At 46.2% G+C, this 27,962-nt stretch overlaps 1 protein-coding gene across 1 annotated transcript; it reads left to right on the plus strand.

Moving 5' to 3' along the window:
* Positions 1 to 2,333: 2,333 nt before the first annotated feature.
* On the plus strand, positions 2,334 to 25,594 carry LOC142573917 (solute carrier organic anion transporter family member 4A1-like). The gene is made up of 13 exons (XM_075683122.1): positions 2,334 to 2,414; positions 3,986 to 4,312; positions 4,697 to 4,972; positions 10,188 to 10,290; positions 12,511 to 12,610; positions 15,490 to 15,611; positions 16,897 to 17,424; positions 19,418 to 19,507; positions 20,260 to 20,458; positions 21,437 to 21,593; positions 22,875 to 23,145; positions 24,507 to 24,709; positions 25,313 to 25,594. The coding sequence occupies exons 2-13, from the start codon at positions 4,004 to 4,006 to the stop codon at positions 25,523 to 25,525; spliced, it is 2,571 nt and encodes an 856-aa protein (XP_075539237.1). The 5' UTR covers positions 2,334 to 2,414; positions 3,986 to 4,003; the 3' UTR covers positions 25,526 to 25,594.
* Positions 25,595 to 27,962: the final 2,368 nt, after the last annotated feature.

Raw genomic sequence — 27,962 nt, forward strand, 5'->3', positions numbered from 1 at the left:
AACCAGGGGCGCTATAACGTAAAACTATTCCAAACTTTTCTATTTTAATTCTGCAATCAGCCCGCCGCGATTGGTCAAACCACCCTCACTTAACCTGTCTGTCACGAGACGCCACGAAAACCGCGATAGCTCCCCATCCGATATGACATGTACCCACCTATTATGCGTAACTGTACCGAACAAAACAAAAATAATTATTTCTGATTCGACGCCTTTTTGCCATTAGCCCTCGGCTATTGGCCAAAAGTTTTCGGGCTGCACCCACTTCACCTGCCTCTCACGCGACGTCGCAAAACCGCAAGAACTTACCACGTCAAAGTGACGCGTACGCGTTAAAGATGCATTAATATGCCGAACAAAAGTGAATTTTTTTCTGAATAGCCGCAGGCTGCCCCGTTCCGAAAGGAATAAAAGATGGCCGCCGCCGATCGCTCAGGCACTGGCTACTCTCACCTACCGGATAGCATGCCGTTTATTTGCGTGTAATAAAACTTTTTGCGCGGCTGTGTAATGTTTTCGAGTACTTTCGGCACGTTTACGACCTCGTTCTACCAACTCTTCTTTGCTAAGGATCTGTTTTAACGTCATTCTTAAGCTTCCGTTGCATGCTGCCGCGATTGTCGACGAGCCGTCGCAAGCTATGTAAGAGAAAACGGACCAATCGCAGACGCCGGCACCACCCTCTCCATCCGGTTATCAATATTCAGTGCAGTGGCTCGGCCCCATCGAATCCCTCTCCACTTGTGCATGCTCCTCGCCTCTTGTGAGCAAATTAGATAAGACAATCCGCTCAGTGCAGGCAATTTTATTCGTTTTTCAAGCAAACAAAAGTTACCTCCTATGAACGAGGAGAGTGTTTGATTGGTCTGCACAGACAACCCTGCGGGTGACCGCCCGATGCTTGCGTCGGCGGTTACGCAAATTTGACGTCGGGAGATTGGAATAAAAACATATTGGAATAGTTTTACGCTATACGGCCCCAGAGCAATCTTAACGAAATGAAAAGAACGTGAGTTACCACATGACACGGTTCTAAAGAAACTTGAAAACGGATCAAAATACATTTAGGAAACACACTACGGAATCTTACTGTGATACAACTGTAACTGAAAATCACATATAGTGAGCGTGCTTCCACTAAAGGGTTATTGCACAGTCGTTTCTGTTGCCTTGGTAAGAGTTGCAACAAAAATAAATGAGAAAACATTTGACAGCGTGGATTCAAAGAGGCTGGATTTTAGAAGAATCTGGGCTCGTTTTCGCCATTAAGTTGTCGCGTTACAACTGTTCGCAAAAGCAGATTACAGTCACTCGCGATGCTGGACACACAATTAGTCAACAAAAGCGGCAAATGGCGAACAACACTTACGAGCAAAAAGCTTTGCGATTTTGACCTTCGTGAACGTGGAGCGACAAAAAAAAAGGTAAGGAAAATAGATATTTTCATTTTATCTAGTAGACGTTTCTCTGCAATAATATTAAGAATTTTACTATCTTCGTTTCAAAATCTTGGTCTAGATTTATCTGTTCGCGTTAGCCTGTTTTTGAGAACCCCGTTGTTTTTGAGTTCTACAACGAAAATGTTTACCTGACACCGCGGAGTTATCCAACTGAAACAAATCAATTATCTTGCTAAATTAAGTCTTCTTGCTTATTTTTTTCTTTAATTTAGCCTTTTCATGCTCGCTTTTTTAAACTTCTTCCGCTACCATAACACTTTAGCTGTAAGTGGCACTCTACAGATTGTTTATCCCGCCGTCCTATCTTTTTGCTTTTACCCCCCCCCCCCCCCCCCCCGATTCATAGCCGTTTCCCCGCTGTGGGTGTGCATCACCGATTTCCACTAGAAAAAACTTTAGTGGAGGCCAGTGGTCAGTGGTGTGCACCATGAACGCTGCGGACTGCATCAACAGCAAATTGATAGTGATGATAATGGTCCTCTTCTATGGCTCGCACCCACTAAGGTCGATAGGCAAAGAATCTGGCTGCAGGAGGTAGCTCAAAAAAATTCTTATTTGAAGAACAGAAACGCGAATTAGAGGAGGAAAAGACAAAAGGAGATACTGGAATAACTAAACTAGTATGCGATCGAGCAGTCAGACCAACGGAAGGGAATGTTTTAAAAGAGGTTATAATCAAGGAGAGAATAAATAAAATGTTACTAACGAATCTGGAGAAACAACTTACGTAGAATGAAATGGCGATCCGATAGGTAGAATAAAGCCACGGTACCTAGCCGGGTAATCGTTTCGTGTCCGTTAAAAAAAATTAAGAAGAGAAAAATGAAATAACCGACGAAGAAGAAACACGACGATTGCGCGTGCTGCACGTGAAGTCTTCAGCGCGGACACGTACAAGGTCGCATCATCCGCCGTCACCGTTCTCCGCCACTCTTCGCAGGATTCTACGCTGACGTGAGCAAAGCTTGGCTTTGATTTCGGCCTTTCAAACTGCATTAACTACCATGTGTCGCGGTCTGATTCTGTTGCTATTTGGAAACAATGTAAACGTTCGGTTTTGCGAAGCTGTCCCTGCGATTGACGCGAGAGTAAGAATTAGGCCACTATGGTTTTGAACACGATCTTGACAAAGAAGCTCCACGGCAAGCTAAGCTACATCCTAAATTGGTGCAGACGGACGGGTCTGCCGAATTATGATGTTAAATCGAAGTTTTCTTTGCTTCCTCTCCCCGTTTTGTGGTGGCTTCCTGCTGTATTGCACGATGATTCTTGAAGGGTCCGTGTTGAACCATATCCACATTGGCGGTGATGGTTGGCTAGAGGGCTCGGTTCAGTGCAGTGTTGTAGAACGCGTGGCATACTGGCTGAACTTGAGGAGCGTCCATGTCGAGAATGAACACCATGGATTGCGATTAACGTTTCGCCCCCCCCCCCCGCCCCCCCCAAGAAAGAAAGCGTAAGGCGGAGCGACGTCGATATGCAGCGAAGCATGGCTTTGAACGGAAGTGTCCACTTGGTCGTAAATTTGTCAAGCTAGCTGGCATCGACAGGCAGTGACTGGCATAGCGAGAGGCAGAGAGGCAGTAGTGAAACCTTACCATGTCGGTTTACGAGGGCGAACTAGTTCTTTGAGAAACACTTCGTTGCGAAAGACTTTGCTTCGGTTTGTATAGTGTGCGATAAACCCTGGTTTCAGTCAGACGTGTCTGCTGTGTTGGTAGCACCAGAAGCTTACGTTGAAAACGTGTTAAACGTCATCTTGTGTCCATACATTTTTCTATCCTTACTTTCTTTTTGTGCCTCACCTGCTTCTAAGGTAACTATTGTCTGACACCTTTTGTATTCTATAATAAATTTAGGTGTGTTCTTGCACGGCAATTCACTAGTGCTAGCGTTTCCTTCATTTACTCTTTCGTGTTGTTGAGTGCCTCTTGGATAAGTTTCGCATTTTCCGGCTTGCCGTATTTTTACACGTCACTGAATTTTACCTAGTTTCTTTGTTTTCCTTTACAATGCTGATTGTGCGATGCGTTTAATCATTTCTTTTTGTTTCTTTCAAAGACCAACAAAAGCTGGGCTTAATCTTATTCGCGCAGCGCGTAGGATCCCTTATTTATTACAAAAAAATTTTTTGAGACGCCTTTCCTTGCATGAATTTACATGAGTTGAGCTAGTCGAAATATAATCGAGTAGTTCAATCACGTTTTGTAAGATGGAGCCTATTGAAGCAAAACAAGTAACAAAACGGCGATTGTTGACGATCACTGGGAAATAAATGCCTCCGTGCTTCAGTGGACGCTGTAATGGGGATGAAACAAGCCAGGCAGGCACATTTTTTTACCAGCACACCATCTCGACGATGAAGTGGGTTTCATTTGAGCTTTCTCTCTAAGACGCAGGTCGGCGTATGCTCATCCTTTGCCTGCGAGGTGCACAGCGCGCACGCTGCCCGATCTCGCAGGCCGTGGCTCGCGCATAGCTTTAATGCAGTGGCCGCGCGTGCTCGCTTTGACACGCGTCCGCAGGGCTTCTCCCAGACGATCATGTGGTCCGGAGAGAACCAAGGCTCGGACTTTTCCGTCTCCTCCTTCGGCATATCGGTGCCGCAGCTGGTCAAGGGTTCGCCGCAGCTGCTGCCGCGCGATCAGCCCGGCTCCGGCAGCGACCACGACGTGCACTGTGGCCTGCTTGGCTACTACCCGGCCTTCCTGCAGAGCTACCGCACGCCCCGGTGCTACCTCGTTTTCCTCTGCGTGCTCGGCATGACGCAGGGCTTCGTCGTCAACGGCCTGGTCTCCGTGGTGACGCCCACCATCGAGAAGCGCTTCCAGCTGCTCGGAATCGAAGCCGGGGCAAGTCTGCGGGCTAAGGCTTCACGATTCTGCGGCAGTTTCGTGTGTCGTACCGCGTGTGATAAATTGATGTGCAAAGTGTATATACCTTTGCTAAATGCGTTTACGTAAGACGTCAAAAAGAATTGATGTGTACAATTTTGTTGTTCTGCTATGCGCAAGTTATCGGTACACAATTTTTATTGGAGGGCCGTTATGAGGCATTTACTTGCACTGCTGTCATTGTATATGTATAGGGTCGAAGGCCTGTAAACAACGCTGTACGTTTCACCTTCGGCTCCCGTCCGTCTCACCATGGAAATAAACACCTGCTCCTCACTCTCTACAAAGCGCACGAGCTGCGACCGGCTCCTCACAGGCTGCTCTGTCGCAAAAAAACTACAGATGATCCAGAGCATGTTCAACGTGGCGTCGTGCGTCATGATAACGCCCGTGAGCTACCACGGGGGCATCGGCCACAAGCCGCTCATAATGGGCATCGGCGCGCTGGTCATGTCTGCCGGCTCGATGGTGTTCGCCTCGCCGCACTTCCTGGCGCCGCAGTACATGGTGCTGGACAGCGGCGCCGCCGACGTGTGCCCGCAGCGAGGCCCCGGACAGTGCGGCTCCTCGGCGTCGTCCGGCGCCACCAATGCCAACGCCTTCAAGTACTTCTTCATGGTACGCGTGCCGCTTCGTGCGACGTTCAGCTGCCTGGGAAACACACTGTGCGCCGTTTGCGTTTAGCAATACATGTATTAATGAAGTTAGAAATGACAGCCGCGTAGCATATCCAGGTGAAACCTGGCTATACCAATCAATCAATCAATCAATCAATCAATCAATCAATCAATCAATCAATCAATCAATCAATCAATCAATCAATCAATCAATCAATCAATCAATCAATCAATCAATCAATTAATCAATCAATCAATCAATCAATCAATCAATCAGCGGCACAAATAAATATCTTAACAGAGTGACTTCGGTACACTTGGACTTTCCACGGATAATTTGCTGTATCCCGAACAAAGTTCAAATAAATAAAAAAAACTATTCTTCTGCTGCCAAGTCCAGTGTAAACGACGAATATTTCATACAATTTGCCTCAGATTAAAACGAATGTATTGCATTCTTTAAAGACGTACTTTGCGACGAAAGTGCTTGGTGGTCGCCTTCTGCTCTATAATTTTGTTCTGTACGCCACCAAACAATTAGGCTTTTATCTAACATGGCGCCCTGAAAGCAATGGCGCTTTCTCAAGATTCGACGTAACTGTGACAGCTCATTCCGTTAGGCTCTAATGAAATCGTTCGTTGAGTGTACAAGATGTCTTACTTGTTCACCCATGGTGCACCTGTGCTGCTGTTACTAATATACCCCTTCGCGTTCCCCAGATATGTGTAACTCGAGGTATCACCAACTATATATACATTTGCAAGCCTCGAGGCGTAAATGGATCGAGGCGTAAATGGCGGAAGCTGATTGTAGAAAGAAGGTAGCTTATGTGCACGGGGGTGGGCCAGTATGAAAGGGAACGCCATATTTGTGGTAAAACTCTAAGTTTACTTGTTTCCGCTAAAATAAAAATAGTTCCATCATCTGGATTTGTCAACATGTGAACTACATGGGAAACAGCAATGATTAGGATTCTCACATATACATTTGCAGGAATCGCGCTCGGAATTCTTCCTTTTAGGTTGGTGCAGAGTATACATGTTTCATGCCTTTGGATAATGCCACCTGCAGACTGCGGGCACTAAGTGCTGTTTCCACCAATGCTCTAGCCGCTTCGCCTGTAACAGCTTGTTTAGCCATTAAGATGAACTGGTCACATGCAATTGGTAAATAAAAAAAAAACTAATTGAATTAGAGTGATCATTACTGAGTAAATAATCATTAAATTACATTATACCTAAAATGTAATTGACCACAAGTAATTAATTACATGTAAATTTGTTACGTACATGTTTGGCACACATACACGCGCACACACACTAACACCCAAGGAAGTGGGTACATGGGACGACCGACTGCAGCTCGATGGGGCGCACGCATCATACGTAGGTTGTGGGTTTGGCTCTTACCGAAGCCGAGTTCTCCATTTTCCCGTTTTCATTTCCCTTTTCGTTATGTTTCCATCTCAGTGAAAAGGCAGATAAATTTTCTTATACATTCATTGACTTCGTTGTCTATTCGCTTCATACGAGGGAGAATCAGAAAGTCTTTATCCCCCCCCCCCCTTTCTTTTTTCTAGCCACATTACGGCTGTAAATGCGAAGTCAACATATCCATTCCTGCGGCGGACCTTTCTTGGACCGTCCCGGCCTTATTTGCCGGTAGCTCCGCTGCACGGCGCTGCTGTCAGTTGAAGATGTGGTAAAAAAATTAAAATGAATTATGGGGTTTTACGTGCCAAAACCACTTTCTGATTATGAGGCATGCCGTAGTGGAGCACTCCGGAAATTTCGACCACCTGGGGTTCTTTAACGTGCACCTAAATCTAAGTACACGGGTGTTTTCGCATTTCGCCCCCATCGAAATGCGGCCGCCGTAGCCGGGATTCGATCCCGCGACCTCGTGCTCAGCAGCCTAACACCATAGCCACTGAGCAACCACGGCGGGTGAAGATGTGGTTGGATTTTCTGGCGAATGGACGTGCTTTTCGGCGCTCCGTGGCGGCGACGAAATCATAAGTTTTTGTGCATGCTTTGAGCTTGCTTCTGTTCTCTATTTGCTGATTTTTTGCCTTTAAATAGTAATTGGGTGGTTTTCTTTTTCTTTCCTTTTTTGTCTCTCGTATTTCGGGTGCGCGGGTGTGCTTCATGTACATTTGTTTTGCGGGATGGTTAGAGCGTCCTTTCGTGCCACGTGCTCGAACACGTGCAGCTGGGTGGGACGTTGAGTGTTTGTAGTCTTTAAATGGTAGCTTGGAAGTGGCAAGACAAATAGCTATTAGTGGTTTTACTGTGCGTGTTTTGGTAGAAAAGTGAGAGCGTGGCCGCGTGGTTGAGCGCGTACGAGAGTGTGTCATACCTTCGGTCTCCGCTGCATTGATTGGTTTTGAAGCAGTGGTGAGAGTTGCTGTGCGGCATATTGAGGATTTGGATCCTGTGCGTATCGGTTTTTGCTGAAAAGCATGTGCTCTGCACTGATATAGTATTATAGTATTTGCATCAGTAGTAGCATTTTCACAGTATTATAGTAATTGCAAAAAGCCGTGCAATACATGGCGAGAAAGCCGGTAAAGCAGGCAGTAAGCGGGGGGTCCCTCAAGGCAGATGAGGAGACGGATGAGAATGGAGAGGGTGTCGAATCAACCGGCACACAATGTGATCTCGATACTAGGCTGCAGAAAATGGAGGCTTTCCAAGAAGAGCTTCTCAAAGAGGTGCAAGAGCTCAAAAATGAGCTAAACAGGGAGCGTGATGCACGGAATGTAGTTGAAAAGAGACTTGAAGCAGCCGAGGAAAAGCTGAACAGGGCCACCATTGTGACCGAGAATGTGCGCGACAATGAAACGCAGATCCCCGACGCGATAGGCGAGGGAGGGTCAGCGAAATACGTGGAACACATGCAGGGTGATGAAGGGTTAGCTGGAAGGAGCGGCGCCTACCTTGAGGCCGCCACGCGGAAAAAGCAGGAGCCCAGGGGACAAAGCCCCTTGTCGAGTCCGAATCACGCGGTAAAGGACAAAGGGAAGCAGGGAGAGGTAGGAGTGAGTGAAAGGGTGATTATCGCTGGCGACTCAAACCTGGCTGGGTGGTCAAAAGCAATTGTGGAGAGGGTGAAAGGCGACAAAAGAGTGGCGGTAGGGACATTTCCAGGGCGGACACTGGGTTCTGCCATGGAACGAGCAAAAGAAAAGCTCGCGGAAAATGCCCAGGTGCGCAACCTTGTCATAGTAGCAGGTGGGCTAAATGACGTCCTAAACAGGAAAGGGCCAGGACTAGGCCAGCACTTGGCGAAGGGGGTGGACGACTTGCGCGAGCTATTCCCTCAGGTGCAGATCGTGGTGTGCACGGTGCCGGAGGTGCCTGTGCGTGACAGTCACGTACAAAGAGCCGTAGTGGCTGCTAATGAGGCAATATAGAAAATGAGCCGAGAGAAAGGCTTCGAGGTTGTCGAAGTAAACAGGGAAGTGAGAACTTGTGGTGGTTTTAAACGAGACGGGATCCACTTAAATTACACGCTAGCACGAGAAGTGGGCTGGCGACTTGGTGGTCGCGCTGTTGCTTTTTTAGGGGGCCCGCGGACGCTCAGGAGGTCAGAGTAAATAGTAATGAAGAAGGTCCCCTAGGGGAACATCAGAAGAGCATCGCCGTCGATAACAGAAAAAGGAGGAACGCAAGAAAAAGAGCTCACCATGCAATAGGCTACACAAACATGCAGGGTGGCAGGAGAAAGGAAAAGTGGGCAGAGATTGAGGAGCAGTTACATAGAGAACAACTAGGGGTGTATGCGGTTACAGAAACGCACCTTAGAGACTCAGAAGAGCCGCCAGTTATTGAGAATTATGTTTGGGAAGGGTGCAACAGAACTAAGTCGGAAAGAAAGGGAGGGGGAGTCGGAACGCTCATCCATCAGGGAGCCAAATGGAAAAGAGTAAATTCACAATGTCAAGAGCATCTTTGGTTATCAGGTACAATGAGTGGGAAAGAAACTTGGCTGGGCGTTACGTATTTGCGGACCGGAAAAAATTGCACAGAGAAGAATAAAGAGTTAGTGGAATGCATAAGCGCTGATATTAAGGGTTTCGGGAATGGTGCTGAAATTGTCTTATAGGTGGCATGAATGCCCACGTACAGGATTTAGATGGCTATACCGACAACAACGGGAGGTCAATGCTAGACGTTTGTGAGCAACATAACCTTGTTATCGTGAATACGGGGCATAAGTGTGAAGGGCAGGTCACGTGGGAAGTGGGAAACCGGTTATCGACCATTGATTACTGTCTGATGACAGAAGGAATTCATGATAAGTTGAGTGAAATGGTCACTGATGAGGAATGGCATAGCAGCATAGGGAATGACCATAAACGCACCATTTTAAAAATGGGATATGTAGTTGGGAAAGAGAGCAAGGAGCGCAACATGGCCAGCCCAAATTTGAAGGCTGAACAAATAGTAAATATAGTCACTAGAGTCAAGGAAAAAATTGGCAAATGGCCAAGTAAAGAGTGGGAATATGGTGAGCTTCTAAGTGTAATAACGACAGAAATATGGAAAGAGAAACAACATGTTCGTTTGAAAGGAACAAACAAACCGAAAAGCTGGTGGAACAGGGAGATACGCGAAGCGATCGCAGAACGACGGAAAACATCTCGAGAGCACAGGAAGGCAAAGAAGGCGCAGTTGCCACAGGATGAAGTAACCAGTAAATGGGAAATATACCGGGATAAAAAGTCTATGGTTGTCTGGTTGAAAGGTGTCTCACTTTGATAAGTGTGAGGTGGTGGTGTTGTGAGTTGGCAAAAGGCCATGGGGACTTGCATGACAATGAGCGTTTGGGGAGGCCTCGTGCGTACGAATTCTACCACAAGGGCATCTCAAATTTAGTGCTGCGATGAGACAAATATGTGAACCGGTGTGGGGACTATGTGGAAAAATAGTGTAAGGTACGTGCAATAGTACGTATATTTGTAATTACCTGTATGGACCTTACTTTGGCTAGTAAAAAAATAGGGACAAATACATTGATTCGCCCTTGTTTATTGTGCTTACTAACGAAGTCGAGGAACTTCGATCGCTTGTTCGCTCTCACTCAAAAGGAAGAGTTGTTTGAAAAATGCCAGGAGCAGCGAAACAGATGCTTCGAGGAAAAAGTGTTGAGATGTCTGTAACACAAGATGCCGTTGTGCATGTGACGTAATTTCTCTCTCTTTATCACGCAGGTGGGACATGCGCTGCATGGCGTCGGCTCGTCACCCTTCTTCACCCTCGGCGTGGCTTACTTAGACCAAAACACGCCATCGGCCAGCGCATCTATCTACATGGGTAACTATACCTCGGCTACAAACCAATGCAAGCTTACTAAGTGCCTTATAGCTCTCATTCAGATTGACGTCAATCGATGTGAAACGATGTGAAACGCTGTGGCGCTGTCATTACAGAGGTGTGCAACGCTGGGCCAGTTTACTAAACTCAGCTTGTGACCGCAAACGACGCAGCAGAACGGAGGCTGACAAAAGGAGCATGCGCAAAAAGCGCTGATGCTAAAAACTGAGGGGTTTTATTTCGAACTGAGAAATTATAGCGCCAATAGCCTGCACGATTGAAACACGAGCTCTTTGTCAGATAAGGAAGGGGTGAGCATGGCGCAGAATAACAGCTGACAAGAAATTCTACTTGACAAGAACAGACAATACGTGCTTTGTCGTTCTGCCAATGTTCATCCGCTGTTTTTCTGCGATGTTTCTCGTCACGAGCCATGCTGTTACTAGCCAACCACCAAACTGATATAAAAGAAAACTCAATTTCTAGTGACACTTAGCAACAGCTGCCGAATCCGGAACTGCTTTAATTCGTAAGTGTTCTTTGCGATTCCCTAGTCCCATTCGCTAAATATATGTCCAGTATCAGGAATAGCCGGAATGCTCTCTTACGAACAATTATTTCGTAATAACGGTCTTTCTGAATACGTTCCCGGGTGTACTGTCTAGTTCCTCAATCACTTACGAAGTAGATTGGTAAATAACGGAGGAAGAAAAGAATGAAGTTTACAACTCGCATTCCGTAGCGAAAACATGTAACACGCAACTCTACTGGGTGCCTCTAGTCATGACGAAAACATTTGTGAGACCTAATGGTGATACTGGCAAAATTCAAATGAGCTCTAAATTCAAGTACTTGTTCAGAACGATTTAAACACTCCATATAGAGAAGTGCGCACAGCTAGTATTTTTCTTGTTGTTATGCGCGTATATTTGTCTAGTATTTTTTTGCTGCGGAGTCACAGAATTTCAAGTTACAGAATTTCAAACATGATGCTTCTCTGTTTGTGTCTTTTTAAAATTTTCGCCATCTTTTGCAATGGTAGTGAAAATATATGCAGGAAATATAGATGAGGCTGCTTTCTGCTTAAAATGTTGAAGCGTTTTGCATGTTTGAGCGCTGGAGCTTCCGCTTGAGCTTACCAACGAAGACAAACAGATAGCTCTTTTTTGGCGGGCGGGCTCATGACACCAGGCCTATAGTGTATGCAATAAATACGTATTTATGAGAGTACACTTTAGGGTCATAATCTGTCTAGGCATGACAGCAAGTTACACTCGAGGAAAGGTACTCCTTATGACATGCGCATAACACCAGTACAGTATTTATCACTTCTCGGGTGTCTTTGTCACGAACAAAAACCAATCGGCTGCAAAAATTTCAGTGGTCATGTGACAGAACACGGTGGGAACGGCGGTTTTACACATCCATTGCAAGGTGTTGGTGAATAGCAAGTAACATTTAAAGCACAGCTTTCGGTGTTTTTGCGGCCATGGCTGTTATGCGCAACATTCAATATACCACAAGATGTATAAGCAAGCACCGGTATATGCTACAGCTACCATCGGAGAATCACTTATTCGTGAGTAGGGTCAATCCCATGCGCCTTACACGTCATGATGCTTTTAATATGCAAGTGTCAGTGAAAGGTCTACTTAAAGCTACTGGCTGCGCAAATGCTTTTGTCAAGGCACGTGCTTTACGACGCATGCGCACAATAACCGCTAAACGTTGCCGGCGGGAGACCCGCCCGAAAGGACTGTCACTCCACATTTGATTTCTTAATAACTTGTGGCTGGCGCAGCATGGCCTTAGTGGCTTTTGCGCCATTAAACCCGAATTAACTAACTTTGCACGAGATGTTAGAAATCTGCATCCCTGGAGGCCGCTGCGACTCTGTGCAATGCCTGTCACGTGTTTCCTGTAGAGTGATGAACATCAGTGCATAAGACACCTTCAGCTATAACACTTCATGTTTCGTGATGTGTGCACAGGTCTTGGACTATCTCTTTTTGTTTATACATTGTTCTGCATCACGAGTCAACTCAATATAAAATTAAATTCATGCATATTCAAGCGAGAACCTTGCTCAGTGGCGCCTCCTGCAGATATTGTCGGTAGCTAGGATGACGGTGCTTATTTTTTATTTTTCGCGTGAACGCGCATAGACAATAACTCTATAAGAGGCTGCCGAAACAACGTGACTGAAATGCTGTCGTGCAGGTATTTTTTATGCCACATCCGTCCTGGGTCCCGCCATGGGCTTCCTCCTAGGCGGGTACTTCCTTTCAATGTACACGGACATAACAGCCGATTCCTCAAAGTGAGTACATTCATATTTTCTTGGCCACCTTGCGAGTACTAAGCTGAAATAAATTTGGGGAGAATAAGTACATGCGAAGAATCCCTGGAAAGTATCTGACCGTGCTCCTGGTTTATGCGTTGTCCTAATCTCCTCCAAAGTAGGCCCATACTATTTGCACACAACGAGTCCCACTGTCTTTCTACTTCTTGAAATACTCCTGGAACAGCTCCTCGGGAAGTGTTGTAGAGCAACCGCGTTGCACTATAGTGATGTCGAGTATGAAAGTATGTTCTCTTCAGGGCGCCTTTCAATTTTCAGAAACAGCCAAAAGTCCCGTTAGACCATGCGTGTAGAGTAAGGAGCTTGTCGAACCAAGTGTCTAGTGCCAAAATTCTGAATCGCATGAGCCGCGTGAGCAGCGGCGTTATCGATAGCGATTTTCCAGGTGCCATACTCTTAGGCACAAACTTTGGAGGCACCCACTGCGTAGGCAAATTTGTTTAAAAGGGTACTCAGAGCAATTTTTTGTTCGTGTGCATTGGGGGCCCTCTAACGGAAAGCTATTCCAATCTGCTTTTATTCCGAACTCCCGACGTAAAAGTTACGTAACCGCCGACGCAAGCATCGGGCGGTGACCCGCAGTGTTCTTGAACGAACCACTCAAACGCTCTTCTCCTTTATACATCACTTTTGTTTGCTTTAAAAAACTAGTAGCATTGTCTATATTTACAGGTTTTTTTTTATCGAATCGGCTGACAAGAGCGAAGAAAACGCAGCAATGCCGAAAGTTTCGGTCGGGCTCAGCAATAACAGTGAAAGTAGATAACCGGAAGAGGAGAACGTTGCCGGCGTCTGCGATTGGCCCGCTTCCCCTTGCTTTACTTGCGGCGGCTGGTCGAAAATCGCGGTTGCGGGCTACCCAAAAAGGTTAAGAATGCCACTAAAACAGATCCTCAGCGAAGAAGATTTGGCAGAGTAATGTTGTAAACGTGCCGAAAGGGCTTGGCAACGTTATATACTGCCATGCGAAAATGTTTATTATACTCAAATAAAGTCATTGTCCTCGGCAGCTTCAAGTATCCAGTTTGCGAATGATCGGTAGTCACACAACTTCTATTCCTTTCGGAACGGGGCAGTCTCCGGCCATTCCGAAAACGATTAGTTTTGTTCGGCATACTAATGCATCTTTAATGTGACGTGGCAAGTTTTCGCAGTTTTCTGATGTCGCGTGACAGACAGCCGAAATGAGCACAGCCCGAAAGCTTTTGATCGATAGCGGAAGGCTAATGGCAAAAAAAGGTATTTGGAAATAATTATTTTTATTTTGTTCAGCCTATAGTCATGCATAATCAGTGTGTATACGTAATATTAGATGGGGAGCTTTCGTGGTTTTTGTGACGCTGCGGGACAGACAGGCGAAGCGGGGGGTGGGGCGAAAAATGTGACCAATCGTGCAGAGCTGATTGTAGAATTAAAGTACAAACAGTCAGGAGTAGCTTTACGTTATAGTGCACTATCTGAGAAATTTCTATGACATATAGCCGACGATCTCGCATTATTAAGGTTCGCATATAATAAAAGATTACATTATTATGCCTGGCTAACGGGCTCTTGAAGCGTGGCTCCCAGTCGACACATGTCTGGCCTTCCTTAATGCGCTTGCGCGACATTTCTATCTGCCTAATGCCTACAGCATCATATCCAAATTCTGTTGGATCTTCTGAAATTATTTTGATTGGCTACCACGATGCTTCGGCCAGAAATTTATACAGTAACTTCGTTCAATTCGCTTTGTCATTTTCACCCGCTTGGAATCACGCCGTGACCAGACGACAGTAGTCCTGCACAATCGCAGACGCAAGTGAAGGCGGCGTCACCTACTGGCTAAACACATCGCGGAACATATTTTACGACAAAGTGAGTGGCCGGCTTGCACGTTGCGGTTTTCCCTAAATTAAAGAAGGTCGGATATCTTTCAGACAAAAGTTGTAAGAGTACGTGCAAACCCAAAGATGCAAGTCCTGAGCTTCCCTATAGTATTGTTTATGTCGTTGCTCCTAATAGCTTTTAGTCACGCATAGTTTTAGGCTATGTATATAAGTTCTATAATTGTCGTAGAGAAATATTAAATTCGGACGTTTAGAAGACGGATGTTTGCAGCAAATTCTGCAATGCCGTCGTTTTTTACGTACCAGAACAAGGCAATACATGCAGTTCATTTCCGACGGTGCGAGAAAGACGGCTCTCCGACAAAGTGGGCGACAGGGCCTACTGCTTATCAATTCAAGCCCCCAACTTCCTCTCGTTCTTGGATCTTGCATAGACGTACGGGACAATTCCGGCCGAGGAACCATGGACAAAGTCCGCGAGCCAACAAATTGTGCTACATTACACGATATCAAGTAACCAGCAGTAACACGTAATAAATGACTCGCCATCTACATTTTTAGCCTACTCGCATCGTCGGTAAAGCTGCCCTCTGCGCCTGACGCGACACCATGGCTGTACATGCGTTTATAGAAACCAACCAGTCGTGCTCTATTAACGAACTCCTAGTGAGGCACAAAACAGGAGTAACCATACAGATATATATTCAAAGAGCTGTCCATACATACCTGTCTTTCCTGCTAAATACATCGGGTTCTCGAAATGGTCAGATGCATCGACTTCTGAAAACTGCTGTTTCTCCAAATGCTAGCACCGTACTGCACGCTTCTGATATGTAACGGACATTGACAGTGTGACAGTATATGCATTCTCGAGATGAGCGTCATGGGCTCGACAGCAGTTGTGTAGTCAACTCTTGCCGAGACACTTCGTATAAATGTACAACTTGAGACGTTCATTCTCTGTGCCGGAGTTGAGCTCAAGATGTAATAACCTATTTTTCCTTTCAGGCTGGGCATGGACTCTTCGAGTAACAACTGGGTGGGCGCTTGGTGGCTTGGCTTCTTCGGCGCCTCCATTGTCGCTTTCTTCAATGCCTTTCCCATCGCCAGCTTTCCAAGGGCATTACCGAGTACGCAGAAGCCTATTTTGAAACTTAACGCATTAACTGTGGTTAGCATTAACATTAACTGTGGTTGGCTACGCCCCTCAACGCATACCAAACGAGAGCGCACGCTGAAAAGATGACTAGATAGATCTGCACCAAAATGATTGAAGCTATCACTTCGAGCTTTGCTAACGGCTTACTGTTTCCATTATCTGAGTTAATAATTCCACATCCACGTGGGATACCATAACTGACTACTAGACTGTACCTGGATATTTGTACGGGTGTAGTATAGTAATAATCGCGTATTTGTGCACCTGTAGAAATGAAATCTAGCTATTTATGCCAGGCAAAAAAGAAAACACTTCGGCGTCCTTAATTCATCCACTATTGAAAGCACAGTAGCTAGAGTAACATTTCGAACACAAATGTTATCGTAGAAAAATTCTAATGGAAGAGAAAAAATCAAGTCAGTGCATTAAAATTGAAACACTGAGACCAGTGTGGGAAATCCGAAATTTCATGATATAACCCAATCGTTTGAGAAAAATAACAAATAAATCATTCCTTTTACGAAGCTATTAACGAAACTAATATATTTTCGGTTCATAATAGACACCGAGCAGCGCAATACGACAGGGCCCAAGAATAAGAAAGACGCATACACAGCGCTAACTTTCAACTAGATGCTTTATTTGATCGCACGTATTTTTACAATGTTCAGTTCAGTTATGTTTGTTTTAGTACCATTACGTTATATTTTATTTCACTTTTACAATTTGTCGCTAATACTGTATAACGCTGCACGTTTCATTCTGTTATTTTCTTTGTTTGCATGTTGTCACCCACTCCCCTCTGCAATGCCTCGGCGATTGAGCGTATCGAAAATAAATAAATAAATAAAATACATAAATGACAGCGGATCGATAATAAAATCAAGGAGACAAACAAACATATGGTACCGAACACCCACCTGTCATACTATACTATACTATACTATACGATACTATACTATACTAACAATACTGTACTATACTATACTATACTATACTATACTATACTATACTATACTATACTATACTATACTATACTATATCTTTAAGTTTATCTCCTTGGTTTTATTATGTCATTGTATAAATAACACGTGCGTTGCGTTTGTTAATGATAAGACAGCCTTGGCTATTTGCACCTAAGTAGTTCAGTCATTGAGAAGACTTGCGCATAAACGGGGACGTTCATCAAAGACATTAAGTGGACTTGTAAAGGGCGCGGAATGCTCATCGCGAACTTCTCCACTTAATCGTCGCAGCGGCCATAGAACGAGCGAAAGACCTGTCGAGGTTGCAAAAGGAGAAGCACATGCTATCCCTGAAGCAAGCGCCGAGCGCAGCCAACGTGCAAGCTGCGCCGGACGCCCTGGCTACACCGGGTTCGCAGGCAGCGCCAGATGCCCAGGCTGCTGTTACGCCGGCCTCCCAAGCTCAGTCAGATTGGCAAGTTACTCCGGGCACCCAGGTCACACCGGGCACGCAGGTTACTCCGAGCACCCAGGTCACACCGGGCACCCAGGTCACACCGGGCACCCAGGTTACTCCGAGCACCCAGGTTACTCCGGGCACCCAGGTTACTCCGGTCTCGCAAGCTACGCCGGCTTCTAAAGGCGCGCCGGGCGCACAGGGAGCGCCAGACCCCGGCGCCACGAGTGCAGCGCCCGATATGCAGATCGCGACGGAGGTGACCACCGGGGCTGAGCAGAAGAGGAGCTTCGCAAACCACGTCAAGAGGCTCCTGTGCAACCCGACCTTCGTCTGTCTCACGCTCGCTGCGTGTGCTGAAAGTGAGTTTTGACTGCCAGTGGTCTCATCTCTAGAAGGACTCGCTGTTGCGCTAGTTGATCTTGCATTCTAAATCCACAACACACTTCCCCGCATCCATGGTTATACTATTATTACGTATGCGCTTTAGGCAGTTGACAGCCAATAATTTTACGCTTATTTAAAGCCATATTACATCGGACAACACTAACCAATCATTACTGATTGCATAAATTTAGTGCTTGCGCTCTTAGGCCATTCCTGGCCCTTGCGCCACAAAACTCCACCTCGTTATCAACATTCAACACTGGGAATTTTTAAAATTGCAACAAAACTTAAATGTTGCCCTAGCTTTCGAGGCTATTAGATGAGGCTATTCGTGAAAAGGTCGAATGAGAAAGTATACGTATGTTCTATACGGCATCAATCGTTGTGGCAGACGTATGCATCACCTTCGAGGCTGTGTTTGAAATCGCTGTGTGAAGTCCTTTGAGGGCATGTGTGATGTAGTTAATATCGTATTATGCATGTTGTTCTACGTATTAAAGCTTTATTTTGGGCTAGTTGGATCATTGAGGCAAAAAAGTTGCAGCAATCATGGTCGGATGGCAATAAGAGCATGTTAACACTTCAGCATTACGATGCATTATGGCACAATTTACAAGTTTGTATATATTCTCTGTGACAAGATCTACGCCAGTTAGGGTTATTAACGCGATAGTGTTAACGACTCCGGGTCTCAGTAATTCGGGCGTCGGCGTCGGACGTCGCGCCGGCAAAAATGATTTCGCACCAAATTTCGAACCACGCATACCCAACCACTCTTCTGCCACCAAAGTCTTTCATTCTTGGCAAAGTTATTCCTCGGAATTTTGAGAACGGCAGTCCACAAACAAATGTAACTGAACACACACACACACACACACACACACACACACACACACACACACACACACACACACACACACACACACACACACACACACACACACACACACACACACACGCGCACACACGCGCGCGCACACGCGCGCGCACACACACACACACACACACACACACACACACACACACACACACACACACACACACACACACACACACACACACACACACACACAAACACACACACACACACACACACACACACACACACACACACACACACACACACACACACACACACACACACACACACACACACACACAGCGCATATCTTTTAGTATGTTAGCTATTCTCAGACTGAAATATTAAAAGCGCGAAACAATAACAGGAGATGGACCCATGCAAGAGGCCACGTTTCTACCAGAAAGCTTGCTTCGTGCATAGCGTTCGCTGGAGCTACCGGGAAGCATAAAAAGGGTCAGAGGTCTTTGAATGCTATTGCCTTTCACTCTTAAAGGTGAAGCTTGAGCATCCTCCAAATTTTCAAGGGCTCTCTATATATGACTTTTTATGACAGCGCGTTATGCACTTAGTCTGCTCAAGTATAGGAATATATATCTTCTCATACTTTCAAGCTCTACGTAGCGTACGTACCTCCTGCAAATATAACTTCGGCCCGTCCTTGCGATGGGTATTTATTTACGTGACGATAGCAGGTATTTTATTTTTGTGTGATGCACCCTCTGACTATATAGAACCTCTGATCCCCTTTTATGAACCGGGGGAGTAATATAACAAAATAACTTTTTTTACGGCTCATACAATGCGTTTGCGTGACCTGCTCTCTGTAGTGCTATCACAGTGTACCGTGGTATCAGAAATCATTCTTGAGAAGTCGGCTAGAAAGTACCTCTAGCCACAAGCATACATGAACAGCCAGAGTTGTCCAGCTACTTAAACGACTATTGTGGAACAGCGGCTGCAATGCTGCGAAGGGTTTAAATACAAAGCATGAGTAGACTGCACTTGCATTTTGACCAATAATCACGCTTATAATATAACCCTTGGTGGTGCTGCTGGCTAGAAGCTTACCTTCCTAATTTCTGATTAGTTCTCGTTTCGATATGCAGCAATGATCGCATCAGGACTCACCGGATTCGCAACGAAGATCTTCATCTCCATGTTTGGAATCTCATCTAGCCGGGCTTCCAGCCTTCTAGGTGGGCTGCACCACGAGGAAATTTATTGTCATAGCACGAAGTTGTTCTTCGAATGCGCAACTGCCGGTTCTCAATCGTTATTGGTGCTTTTGCATAGGGATCGCAACATATTATGGAACGTGCTCACTGATGTGAATTTGGCCCTTTTCTGGGCGTATGTGTACGATTGATTCGCACCGCCAAAGCGGCACATCGAATCCAAGTGCAAGGCAAACACTTTTCTCTTTCTTCATTAAAACTTCTTACTTCGGCCAGCATTGCTTCTCACCGATTACTTTTCCTGTTTTAGTGATTTGTAGTAAACCTTACGGTATAATGGTATGCTTTGCGTGTATATATATATATATATATATATATATATATATATATATATATATATATATATATATATATATATATATATATATTATCTTGAGAAACCACAATAATCGGAAACATACAGTCAGTGTGATTGTACTGTTACCACTGTGAGGAATAAAGGTCAAGCATTGACGACTATTATTGAGTAGATAAGCATTTTGGCTACGTTTGTACCTATGTTCTCTACATTTTATTGTTTTCGTACATATGTTTGTCTCATTCTAATAAAGATAGCTCTTAATGCATAGTGATTCTGCGCCATAGATTCTCTTGACAACGTTTAAGTGAATAAAGTAATTGTAGAACTTTTGACGTTATCACCGTGCTTATTCTGTTCCGCACGGCAAACTGCACTGCCTCTAACTCGATCGCATTGCGCATGCGCGCTGCAGGCATTGTATCAGTGCCGAGTGCTTGCGGTGGAACTCTGCTGGGAGGCTACGTCATAACGAAGCTGAACGTCAAGTCGTCCACGATCGTGCGTTACTGCGTCGTGCTGTCATTCATACCGTGGTTCACGCTCTTTGTCTTCATGCACTCCTGCCCCAGCAATCACAGAGCACTTTTCAACCTCACCACCAATGGCGACGAGTATGAATCTATTGATAATTTGGAGCGATTGAAATCATACTCTATTCTAACATTTTCTGGTTGTTTTCGGTCATTCTTGCATATGGCGCGTCGCTAATTAAGGACGTTTTCGAGACTCCTATTCGCTTGACTCGTCTGTGGGCATCCTGGCGCAAATTCATTCATTCATTCACTCATTCATTCATTCAGTGTGGCCAGATTGCTTTATGATAGAGTTCATACACACTAAGGGTGAAAAGTGTACTTGTGAAAGCCCCATACGACTTACAAACAGAAACACTCACCTATAAACTGAAATTATACAAAATGCTGCATGAATAAAACACATTAGAAACATAATGCTATGTTTAGTACTGCAGCACCGGTGAAAACACGATTTTCTTTAAGTTTATAGACGCGTTAAAGAATAGAAAGAAAGGAAAAAGAACGCCTGAACGCAATGCAAAATAATTTACACTACCTGAAGCCCTTTGTGCAGTACTAAAATGCGTTAATATGGGCCAATTAATTCTAATGTAGAATAATAGTGGACCTGGGGTCTGACTGGTTTAAAATAATTTTGCTTACCGACTGTATAGCGGGTAGAGGACAACATGAAAAAAGAAAGAAAATGTTATTGTGAGCCTAAATTTGCTGCTTGACTATAATCCGGACACTGCGGCACTGACACTACCACATATTTAAATGGTACATGAAGAAAAATACCAATGAGAATACAAACAATTTAATCTCTTAAAATAGAGCAAGCATTATGTAGACATAATTGAATCAATGGAAATTAAAAATCCGGTTCAAATTCCCGTGCAAATTCCGGTTAGTGCAAGAGAACGAAGGATTTCGTCGAGTCTCCGAGCACGAATGTGATTTCAACTTGGTGTATTCGGCTACCAGACATAAAGGAGGATAAATAACCAGGCATAAAGGAGGCTTGCTTCAGGAATATAAAGTAACTGATGCCGTGGCTATTGGTGCACGCAGCCGCAAGCTGACTATGCGTGACCTCGAGCACAGCTGCAACGCGTACTGCAACTGCTCGGGCGTCGGTTACGACCCGGTGTGCGGGAGCGACAACTTCACCTACTACTCGCCCTGCATCGCCGGGTGCGGCAACGTGAGGAACTTCAAGAGGACTAAGGTGCGAATCACTTAACTGGAACAACGCTGGTGGCCGAGGAAAGGCCGTTTCACATGTTGGGAATTCTCTGCGATTTAGGCCGCAGCGGCCGCAGAGACCGCTTTCGCGCGGTAGCTGCGACCACCGTGGCTGCGACGAAGCCGCGGAGTTCGGACTCGCTGGACATTGTCGTAGTGGCGCTGCGTGTTGCCGACGGCAGCGCGGCAGCAGAGTGCAACGCACGTGCTGACGTGACGGCGGTAGCGAACACTCGCTGATCGCAGAGTGGCGGTCGCTGCGTCGGCAGACGCTCGAAAGCGAAGCGTGTGAAGCAAACCTCCTGGAGCAAAATAAATGTTTATCTCTCTCTCTCTCGCGGCAGCGGCGTGACGCCTCTCGTCCGAGAGTTTCGCAACGCAGAATCGTACCCTCTGAACGAGAATTTGTGGGCATGTTGCGTAAATGCTGAATGTTAATACGAGTGCTATGGTATACGTGACTCTATGGTGTAAAATACGAGTGCTAGGTATACGTGACTCTTTCAGCTAAACTGCCTGGTCGTTCACGCCCAAATTTCGCAAAGGTCTAGCGCTTCGCACTGGGTTCGGTTTAACAACCAAGTCTGCGGACGTTACTTGCACGTTGCGCTAGTGAAACACTGCACTGTGCTGCGAGAGCGCAGTATAGCTATTGAGCGAATGGGCATATAGAATAAAGTCGTAGGTAGAGTAACCATTAAACTCTACGGGGAGAGGTTTCTCTACGAAGTACTTTTTAAGGGAAGCAGGAAGGGGAATTGGCAAAATTGGATAGTTGTTGTTTAACGTACTGTGCCTAGACCATGTCTCCGTTCATTCTTGAAATAGATCATTTCGGCCGCGCACTTCGTATACCTGTCTCGCCGAAGATGGTCACCAGTTCCCGCATTTACAAAAAAACATCCTTACGCTAAAACTGTTCGTAATGGCAGATGCTAGCCAACCATGATGTTGGACGGATTATTAGCGAAATTTGCTGGCCAATGGCAGATGACACTCTATCACGAAAGAAAAGCTTTGTGGATTCGGCACTGAACACGGGTGCAAAAGGAGACACTGAAGAAAGCAAGCCGGCAGCACGAGGCTTTGCCACGTGATCTCTCTCATATATAGTAACGAGTACAATAATGCTGTTCAGCTTCGGTGAGTGATCTGACATGTACTACCAGGTTATGCAGTATGACGCAGGCCTAACTGCAACCATGTTTTACTGCACACCGGAATTTGTGGAGATCTTTCTTATAAGCATTGCGCTCGCGTGCAGCTGTACACTCAGTGCTCGTGTGTGAATGGTCCGACGCTGTTCATGGCTGCCGAGGAAAAGAGCAACGAGACGGGCAATTATTACATGGCCAGGCGTGACCCGTGTACCGCCAAATGCCGCCTCATCTTTGTCTACGCTGTCGCCATATTTGTCGCGCTTTTCTTCACGTTCCTGCTCATCGTGCCCGCCCTTACGGCGCTGCTACGCTCGCTTGACGAAGACATCAAGTCCACCGGCATCGGCGTCAATTACGTCGCCATTAGACTCTTGGGTACGCAGGCACGCTCTCTATGGGCGGGCATTCGTCTGGGCTAAACGATGTATTGGGCGCCTAAACGGTTGGTCATTGCCCACGATTGCAATGTGACAATAAGTACTACGCTAAAAAATACAGATTCGTCATCCAATGTTGCAAGATAAGCTAGTAAAATCTCATCGACGTCGAAATAAAAGGATTGCAGTACGAAAGATGAATCGCTGAAAGATGTTGATGCACTTTTAGTAAAACTAAACACTCATGTTCAACTTACAGAACGTTGTGTACTTTTTCAAGTTTGACTACGTAATTTGACTTCTGTGGAGACTTGAAAGCAGTTTTAAATCAGCACGGCAACCGAGGGTGCTTACGGCAGATGGTCGTGACCGAAGTGACAGCTTGTTTTGCGCAGGGCAAGCGCTATTTGCCGGAAAAGTTGAGCTAGACGAAAGTAAAACGGCATTAGTGGCATTTATACAGCATGGCGGAGCACTGCGCGGGGAAGGAGGTGAAACTTACGGCGAATTCGGCAAATCGCACCGGGGCGCCCTGGGGCGACGATGATTGGATGAAACGGCGCATTGAGACGCCCCGTTGCGCACCGGTGCGATTTCCTGAAGTCGTCATTAGAGAGACACGAGCATATGGCTCTGAAAAAACAGGCAACAAAATCGTACAACAGACGGATATTTCTATAGGCACAGACACAAACGTATACCACTATAGGTGTCTACACGAATGCATAAGAGCAATAGTCTCTTTGCATGAGCACTCTCCGTGCTCAAGCGGACTGCTTTCTTTATGCACTAACTAGAAAGTGGCTAAATATGGGAAGGGAACTGTTTCATTCGGTTTCTCAGGCGGTTAACTAAACAACGAAAAAAAAAAGAAACTCACCCCGGTTGAAGCTGTGTCACACCATGTCGCAAGATTTATGATGCCTGCAGCTCTTTCGAAAGGGAAGCTTCGGAAGCGAAATAATAAAAAGAACAGACACTGAAAGATTCTTGTGCGCAATGATTGTCTTCGTGAGCCTTTTCACCTTTGGTAGCATACTCACATGATAGCTAATGTTCTATATCGCGACTTCGAAGGCGCTTCGTTCTCTTTCATGTGAATTACTTCTAGCTATATGCGATGCCTGTGCATATAGTACGCTTGCTTAGAGCGCGTAAGTGACATGCTGCGCATCAAAGAAGCCAGCCAGGCTTTTAGGTAGGGTAGTGCCAATGTTTTCAAGCACTGAACTCCTACGTATGCACAGCTGCGTTCACCCACAATTTTAGCTTAAACTTATTTAACAGCGGTACGAAGTCTCCTTCTGCACAAGCTCTATAGATTCAGAGTCGAATGCGCGCTTCCACCCTCTTCGACAGGCACCATTCCGGGCCCGATAGTGTTCGGTCACCTGATCGACCGCAGCTGTTTTCTGTGGCAAGGCACCTGTGGTGGTGGGTCGGGTGCCTGTGCCGTCTACGAGAACTCGGCCATGGGCATGAACCTGTTCCGCATCATGTTGAGCGTCAAGTCGGCATCCATAGTGTTCTTCTTCTGCGCCTCACTTAGCAGCAAGACGGAGGTACGCTCAATCATTTCTACATCCCCATAGTGCACGCGAAGTACAGGCAAACATTCTGTATCATGCCAAGGCCTTCGATACCAGGCATGGGCTGCCCGGTCTTTCAGGATAATATGCATGTTTTATACCTTTCCCTAGTTGCCTCGAAACTTACACCACGCAGCATCAAATGAAATTGAATTCATCCACACGGTTAGCCAGGCTACTCAATCAAGGGAGGGAAGAAAGCTGAGTGGCGTAAATGTGGCCGTCGCTACATTAATTCTGCTTAGCAGCATGTCGGCGTCCTGGCTCGGTAGCTGAATATCTTTTTGTACTTCGCACCCAGCCCACGCTCGCCTTTGTTGGTGGCCATAGCGAGCGACTCGTGGTGGTGCCGCTGCAGGCTATGGTGCTTTCATCAGTTAACCACATTGGACACTTTTCATCGTGCGTATAGCGACGTGGACGAACCATGTTAGTGCGCTCGTGGCGACGCCAGGCCGAGGAAATGTCGCGAAAGTTCATTTCATGTCGCTGCACTTGCTCGAGCATCTTTCTAGTGCTTGATGAAATTGCCATTTTGCTTCAAATTTTCATTCGAAACGGGGCGAATATTTACAGAGTATTTCGTCAACCGTGGCGGCAGTGACACCTTTAGGTGAAAGGCCCGAGGACGACGCGCTCTTCAAGCAGCAAGGATCCGACGGTAGTCTTAAAGCGGACACCGTCGGCCAGGAGGAAGAGAGGGGAGAAGCCGGTGACAAGTTGAAAGTGGCGTGCGACGAACAGGGGGAGGAAGAAGCCAGCAAGGACAACCCCGTCTCAAAGGGCTGAACCTTCCGCAAAGCATGCAAAAAAAAAAAAGAAGAGCAATTTGAATATGTAGTAAAGAGGCATGATGTCTCTCAGTTGGGCAGACATTGGTGTGGCCGGACTTCTCTTCCTCATTTTTCTGAACAATCTTGAGGGAAAGAACAAAAGACGAGTGGCGGAAAAAGTACGCGTTGTTGCTGCAGGCGAGGTAGAGCAAATTGCAAGACTGATTCCTTATTCGCAGAAAGTTATGCAATAACTATTCGCAAGAGGAGGGAGGGGCCAGATGATCGTGATGTCGGACATGAAGTATATAGCCGGCAGGATAATGGGGAACGCCTCTTAAGAAGCTTTGTGGATTTGGTTTTTGGGAAGTAATTTGGTTCGCTGTTCTTAGACCCCCGGAGTCACGGCGATAACGGTGACATGGCGCCGTGCGAAACCCGATAACTAAGCGCGAAATAAAAAAGATAATTGATAGGAAATACTTTCCCTATGATGTCTAATTAAAGGTCGTCGTCATCATCATCATCATCATCATCATTGTCCACTGCAGGACGAAGGCCTCTTCCTGCGATCTCCAATTGCCCCTATCCTGCGCCAACCGATTCCAACTACGCCTGCAAATTTCCTAATTTCATCGCCCCACTTAGTCTTCAATACCTCAATTATTTTTGCACACGGATAAGTGACATAGCTGGAGGGAAGGCAAGAGGGGGGGGGGGGGAGGTGGATGCCTGACGTTTTAATGTGTAGTCTAAAGGAGGTCAAACCGCGAATCCTTCAAACAAACATGCTTAATTCGCCGAAAGTACGAAGCGGGGACAGCTATAGCTTGCATCACTACGGGGACTTATCGCTTGTGAACCTCCCTAACGTTCGGTACCACTGAACACCTGGGCGCTTTAGTTACTGTGCAGAACGCTAGGCCTTGAAGCCCGGCCATTTCAGAGCAAGGAGAGGCGAGTGATACATAGACGAGTACCCCTTATCACACATTTGTCTAGAGCACGGAAGTGGTCCTTACGCCCTCTACTGAAAGTCACAGCATCAAGACAACTGCACCTCATATAAATTGCTACTCACACTTCCTCCTCTGTGCAGCTGAGATGGCCACTGTATACGTAGTATTTAAAACATAGCGACCATAACGTGTTTAATTCTAGCTCCTGCAATTGGTTCCGGTGCTTGCACTACGAAAAAACAAAGTGCCAACAACAACGTGGCTTTCCAGATTGGCTTCTGTTGCTTCGAGAGAACTGTTTTTGAGGATGCGTTTTCGACACCACCTATTGAGAGTAGGGTAGCGCTTTAGCTTTGGATCTTGGCGACTGCTGAGACTCGCCAGACGTAGGCCGGTACCGCATGCATGATACATACCAGAGGTTAACGGCGCGACAAGAATGACTATATTTATGACGACGACGATGATGATGATGATGACGATGACGACGAAGCTCAGCAGTCGCACGTGCCCATAAAGGGGCTTGGCCAAGAGTGTGGCGGCGGAAAGTCCCGTAACACAAACAAATACCTTAACGAGGGAAATTAAGTGTGGTAAAGGAAATACGACAACAAAAGAAGGGAAAACAGTGTGAAATTGGGCAGCCAGAATAACTGAAACGAAAATATAGAATAGAAATTGAGGAAGGATATATAAAAGACCACGTTCATAGGGGAATTGGGACAATAAATAATTTCGCTTGGAAGTTTGGAAGGCTTCAACACCACACTGCGACGTGTTGCGTGCGTTTATCGCGTTTGGACTACTGAGTGTCATAGGAAGCACACGGCTGGCAGCAGTTATCTAGCACGGCTATCTTAATACTGTCTGATTGATTATGCGTAATTACTCCAATGATAAATAAGCAACAAAAATTCACCGGCGATTACGATACTGCCTAATGAGAAATTTGAGCCATGTTTCATTTCGCGTGCCAATATTTTGTATTATTATTGAATATGTTTATATTGGGAAGAGAACGCTGTGATCTACAGCGAGCTTTGTTTCCATACAGACGACGCGTGCTACTCTAGCTCCATGTCGTAGCCATTATCGCCGCACAGCCCGTATTGCGCGGCACTACGCTTTTATTCTCACATTTTCCTTCCACCAACGACGAGAGCGGCCCTGCGTCGCAGGAAAATCCTGCCATCAGTGTCAGCGGCGACAACACCCAAGGGGGCTTCACATCGAGCCTTGCTCGTAGCCGCTCGCCATCATCCCTCGCAGGAGCGGCGACACAAGTCACACACGCAGGCACCGCGGACTGACCCCAGCAGCTGACGCCGCGGACGAGCGTGGCCCTCCCAACCTCACGCCATCCTGACCCCCCTTTTGAAGCGCACATTATATTGCCCACGCGGCGGCGGATGCCATGGCCACCGGCAAATCAGCGCATGCGAAGGCCATTTCCCCTCCACTCCTACTCCGCTTTCCTCCTCGCGCGCTCTTCTT

Source organism: Dermacentor variabilis, chromosome 3 (genome assembly GCF_050947875.1).
Source record: "Dermacentor variabilis isolate Ectoservices chromosome 3, ASM5094787v1, whole genome shotgun sequence".
Taxonomy (NCBI): Eukaryota; Metazoa; Arthropoda; class Arachnida; order Ixodida; family Ixodidae; genus Dermacentor; species Dermacentor variabilis.